General features: G+C 40.5%; 1 protein-coding gene across 2 annotated transcripts; it reads left to right on the forward strand.

Annotated features, from left to right (window-relative positions):
• Positions 1-1,018: 1,018 nt before the first annotated feature.
• On the forward strand, positions 1,019-4,339 carry LOC116702117 (stathmin). Of its 2 annotated transcripts, none has more exons than XM_032536275.1 (5): positions 1,019-1,103; positions 2,769-2,821; positions 2,913-3,085; positions 3,287-3,478; positions 3,566-4,339. In XM_032536275.1, the coding sequence occupies exons 2-5, from the start codon at positions 2,803-2,805 to the stop codon at positions 3,623-3,625; spliced, it is 444 nt and encodes a 147-aa protein (XP_032392166.1). In that variant the 5' UTR covers positions 1,019-1,103; positions 2,769-2,802; the 3' UTR covers positions 3,626-4,339. The 2 variants fall into 2 exon arrangements, with proteins under 2 accessions (XP_032392166.1, XP_032392165.1); XM_032536274.1 differs by having other exon boundaries at positions 1,031-1,165.
• The last annotated feature ends 1,488 nt before the right edge of the window (positions 4,340-5,827 follow it).

Raw genomic sequence — 5,827 nt, forward strand, 5'->3', positions numbered from 1 at the left:
CATGTTGCCTGAGCTCATTACTATTCATGAGCTCGGCCAGTTGCACTGGGTAAAAGATATTGATAGCCAATCAGAGTCAAGCAGCATAGCTGTTGAATACTAATGACAACTGGCAATGATCCAAACAGTTGTATCAACCAGCTAAGTATTTAATGGTCTGGTTATTTCAGCTGTTAATGTAGGCCGTTATATTGTTGGGTAGTTTAATTTATAATAAAACATCACATTTTATAAATATGTGTTTTGTGTGCAAAAATCCTAATTTGTAAAGTAACTAAAGCTGTCTGATGAAAGTACTGGAGTAACTAAAGTAACTAGTAACTAAAGCTGTCAGAAAAAGTACAATATTTCTCTCTGAAATATAGCAGAGTAAAAGTAGAAAGTGGCATGAAAAGAAAAGACTCAAGTAAAGTACCAGTACCTCAAATTAGTGCAGTACTTGAGTAAATGTACTTAGTTACATTCGACCACTGGTCTCTTCCAGTCTTGCTTGCTGTCTCTTTCCTGGTTATGGCACGGTTTGTCTTCTAATTTTGTATCACTGTGAAATATGTATTTTTTTCCTAATTATAGTGATGTCTTCTCCTGTAACCCTAAAATAATGTAATGTTTAACTTGTGGATTTACGTAGTTCAAATTGTTTGTTAAAAATCAATTATGACCTACATGCAAAAAAAAACACAGTGACAGTGAATTTTCAAAAATCCAGTAGATTAGGCAATGTTTGGAGCATTGACTAAGATCACTGTCAAAAGGGGTCAGTGATCTAAACATTATCCATTTTATTTCTCTATGAACTGCTTTACAATATGGACTGCTGCCTCAACTAATTTGCTGTCTATTGTAAACACTGTTAATCAATGTTGTTGACTAATGGAATGGTTAAAGTTCATTGTCCCAACGTGAAGTCACCGAAAAAAAAACAAAAAACTACCATTCCCAGAAGCACCTAGGCGTGAGGAGCCAACCGAGCCAACCAATGATTGGCAGCAATCGTCGTGACGGCACTCGCTTTGGTCCATTTATGTGCGGGCTTGAACGCTCGAGCATTAGGCTCGTGGTAGATTCTAGGAGAAGAGCACAGCATCCAGAGCTGGTTAAAGGTGGGTGTGACAGACAGCATCGTTACAAACGAAGAAGTAGCCAACATAGGAATTATTTTCCCGTAGAACCCTTGTTGAATACACAACGTTGTAAAGCGATTCAGGCGTGACAAGCTTAATATTTTGTTACAGCATGTTTAATTTCCCTTAAGCGTTTGTTTGTTGTGAATTGCGTGCATTGCTTTTGTTGTTTGCTATAGCACGTGAGCTATCAAGAGACAAGTTGTGGGTGGATATCTTCGACACGTTGAGGCTTTTATTTTTTATTTTTAACTCGTTTGGGGTCATTTCAACGCAGAATCGACAGAAACGGCGGTTGTTGACTGCACTGTACGCGGGCTGGTTGGCGGGTTGTTGGCCTATTGTATGGTGGCAGACAGTGGCACAGTTGGCATCGACAGAAGACAGACTGGAGTAGGCTTTTCAGCAGCAGTTATTCTCTCATTTCCGATAAAATGTGACTGCTAATGTTGTACGTAAATTATCAAGTTGTGTTCTCCCATGAACAGCACTAGTTTGTGTGCAAAGTTTCAATATGAACGATATTTTCGGTGGAATCAACCTCGCGTCAGCTCGTCTTTGTTTGCAGCTGCGTGTACCGTTACTGTGAAAAGCGCCTTTGTTTGACGCTGCTCGTTATGTTTTGAGCTAATGACAACACACAGCTCACTGCCAACAGAGTCTAAATGAAGGAGAAAAACGATTTTTGTCAGCGAGGACATTACGGCGACGTCAGTCAGCAGTTTCTCTACCAACCGTGTTTTCAATTTGGCATGGCGTGGGCTTTCAACAAACCTCATTCTAATTAAGTCAAAATGAGATATCGCTGGTTTGGGCTTTGTATGGGAAGCAAACATACAGCTGCTACATTTAGCTAGTTTGTATCCTTTATGAACAATAAGGGGAGGGGTCTTTTGACCAAGATGCATGACAGCAGTTTATTACGCAAACGATTTTTTTTCTCAGATGCAAGTCGATATTGAACCTTTTCAAATGATAGTATTCTAACATTACATTTGAGCCCAATGACCCAGCTTTCAATCCTTGCACGTTAAGGCCGCTGAGGTACGTGTGTTCCCCCTGCGACTCCAACACATGGCGCAAGGAACAGGTGCATCCTGGTGGTTCATTCCCCCCCCCCCCGGATTTGCTCATTGCTTAGGCTACTAATATCTTTTCAGATGGTGCATATTGGCTTTTTAGTAGGCTGACTCCAGGCCTGTCTGCACCTGGCACTGCCAGCCGTAGCCGCCCTGATCACAGCCTTTGTTTCAACAAAATGTGACTTGCGTCGTTCATTAACTATTAACGCGCCACTACTTATGCTTTTGGAAAGCCCACTCCTCTTTTGTCTGAAGCAGTTCGGTTGCTCTCAGATCTTAATGTCGTTGCTGCCCCAAGTTGGAAGGTAAACAATGGGTGTAACATGCAGTCAGTGGATGCCACTGCCGTTTTGTGATAGATGGGCGGTGGTTGTTTGCAGTACTTCAGACGGCCACGGGGTGCTGCCACAGCGCCTTACTTTATTTTTTTGTAAGCTTGACTTATGTTAGAAAGTGGTGAATGCATTATAAATGCGTTGAATCTTCCGCTAGAGGGCACTGACTTTAAACTGTGCTAATATGAATTCATCCAATGGATCACAAACTTTTTTTTTTCTTTCAGCTTCTGCTACATTGATCTTCAGAGCACTCTTAAGATGGCAGCCTCAGCTGAAGGTGAATTATATCCTCACTAAGTTTTGAATGTCTATTGCTCAATGGTTGACTGTGCCTTAATGCATTTATTTACCTTTTCTTGTATGTTCAGATATTCTGGTCAAGGAGCTTGACAAGCGGGCCTCTGGCCAGGCCTTTGAGGTCATCCTGGCTGCTCCTGCCCCCGACGCCAAGGCCGATTTCCCCCTGTCTCCTCCCAAAAAGAAGGATGTCTCGCTGGAGGAAATTCAGAGGAAGCTGGATGCTGCAGAGGAGAGACGCAAGGTAAACATGTATTGCTTATAATGCAGCTGGAGGTCTAAAAATATATTTGATTGCAATTTTTATTTCCAACTTTAAGCTGTTAAAATCTGAAAGGCTTTAGTTCCACAAACATTTGAATGCTTGTGGTGACAGTTGGGTGGGGAAACAAATGGGACAAGCTGAGGCTAACTTTTTTTTGTTTTTTTTAAACACAACTTTTAGAATCATGAAGCTGAGGTTCTGAAGCACTTGGCTGAGAAACGTGAGCATGAAAAGGTTGTGCTACAGAAAGCTATGGAGGAGAACAACAACTTCAGTAAGATGGCAGAGGAGAAGCTCAATCAGAAGATGGAGGCCAACAAAGAGAACCGCACAGCACTTATGGCAGCAATGAATGAGAAATTCAAGGAGAAGGTCAGTGTTAAAATGGATAAACTCGCAAAAAACAACTTTCACCAGGATGTTGGAACTTAACCCTCCATTTTTCCTGTTCCTTAATAGGACAAGAAGCTGGAAGAGGTGCGAAAGAACAAGGAAACCAAAGAAGGCACTGACGACTGAAAGTTGCAAACGGGGGATTGAAGAGGGTTTTTTACGTATCCAAAGATTGATTTATATTTTGTTCGGCCAGTATTTTTTTTTTCTTCACTACCCACCTTTTTGAAATAAGTCCCAAATTCCATTTTGTGAATTTTTCAATTCTCCTGCTAAGTGTACTTGCGCTGGTTTTACATGTGGATCATTCCCCCCTCCCCCACTCGGTGGGTCTATTCCATTTGATATGTAGCTTGTCAGTGCAGCTTTTGCCCTTTTTGAAAATTAGCAGTGTACTTAACCTTTTTGAGGAAGCATGTTTCTATGCATAGGTCATTATTTCCTGCCTATTTCATAGTGAGTTTTGAAAGTCCCTGTGAACCACACCTGTTAGCACTTGATGTATATCAAAATAAAAGTAGCACATGGTTTGATAAAGGCGTCGGCTGTTATACATGCAGGTGTTTAGTGCAGCTTTGCTACTCTGGTTTTGCTCCTGCAGATCATGTTTCGTGCCACTGCTGATTCTTCGCTTTTGTAAAAATATGGGGTTGTCTTCAAAGCACAACTTGTTGCTGAATAGCTGTGAATTAACATGCCAGACGTGGATGTCATCTTGAATATCACTGAACAGGGGTCTTCACATGGAATGCAAACGAGCAATACACTTTGGCATCTCAATAGATACAGTGGCTAGTTGACTTGAACTGTTGTATTAAAACAAATAAAATGTAAACACTGCTTTGCTTGTTTTACAAACTTTTTCTTGTACTGTTGGGTATAGCTCTACTGTAGAACTTTAGGCAGGTGGCGCAACAACACATACTTAATGAGCAGCGCTATCTTAAGGTTTAATCTCAAAACTGGTTTTGATAAGGCACATTGAGACTTGCACGTGAGGTTGTGGCGTTTTTAAGGTCCCATGGCATGAATATTTCACTCGAGGTCTAACATTAATGTGAGCACATCCTGAGCAGAGCTCATTGGGGGGGACTGGCTCTAGTGGCTGTAATTCTGCACCAAGGCTGAATTTTGGGAAATACTTCAGATATGGTATTAGGGGACCACTAAGGTCTATATAAAAACATCTAAAGAACCACATCATGGGACTTTTTTTTTTGTTTTGTTATAACCTAGTGCTGTCAAAATCCCCATTTGGGTAGTGATGTATCACTTTAAAGTAACTAGTTGAACATAACTGCCCACATAGCTACGGTACAGAGTGTAATGTTGATGTATGGCTCCCCTGCTGGAGGAAAGATTGTCCCTCAGTATTCATCTGTTCTAGTCATAAAAGACAGTGGATCATCAGATGCAGTGACGTAATACTTCATGCTGGTACTTATACTATGAAATCCAACATTTTGAAAGGAAACCATTCAAGTTAACGGCGATACATTGTCAATGTGTGACATCACTACAACTAATTATCTGTGAACCAGCTTAATACAAACGGCAGTCTTTGTCTCCCTCTGCTGGTGGTTTGAGTAGTCCTTGATATTAAGCTGGCATTGTAAAAAGCTGAATTAAATTTAATGCAATGTCATTTTTGGGACATTTATTCACCTTATTCCAGCGCAAACATGTTAAACACTGCAAAGAGGTTGCATATTGCAAACCTCAAATAACAATCCAAGTACAATGATGTGAAAACAAAGTATTAAGTTGCACATACAGCATTATAAATATTTGTATCAATAACTTCATATGGAATTGAACACAGCAGTAATTACAGGGAAGACTATCCTACTCTTCCATACGGTATATTGGTGTCTGAGATACATGTAAGGTACATTTCAGTAAAACAAGCAAAAAGTGACTTGTAACCACGTATATAAACTACAGATTTAATAACTGACTTACAAAAGTAGAGGCCGTCTGTGTTTTTGTCAAGTCGAGCCCTATCAAGAATGTGTCTCGGAGGATTTTACAAGCTGTACAGCATATGGTGCCCTCAAACCCTTCATCTGGATAAAGAAAACCCCCTAACCTTTTTCTAAAGAATTTCACTAAGGAGAGCTGCTCCTGTGATTGGCAGCCATACTGAAGGAGAGAGGCTGAGTTCCAAATCAAAAACTTTTTCTTGTTACTTTAAGTATGTATTGCAGCTGATTTTCCAAAGTATGTACTGTTTCATACAGTATGCATACAATTGGGACATACGTCTTCATAACATTGCGTCTTGAACTTTGAACTTTGAACTATGCTGTGCAAGGCATTATGGGTCAG

The sequence above is a fragment of the Etheostoma spectabile genome, chromosome 14, assembly GCF_008692095.1.
Source record: "Etheostoma spectabile isolate EspeVRDwgs_2016 chromosome 14, UIUC_Espe_1.0, whole genome shotgun sequence".
Lineage (NCBI taxonomy): Eukaryota > Metazoa > Chordata > Actinopteri > Perciformes > Percidae > Etheostoma > Etheostoma spectabile.

Coding starts and splice junctions, on each gene's coding strand:
- LOC116702117 (XM_032536275.1), top strand. Junction 3,086..3,286: donor CTGCAGAGGAGAGACGCAAG/GTAAACATGTAT, acceptor CACAACTTTTAG/AATCATGAAGCTGAGGTTCT. Junction 3,479..3,565: donor ATGAGAAATTCAAGGAGAAG/GTCAGTGTTAAA, acceptor GTTCCTTAATAG/GACAAGAAGCTGGAAGAGGT.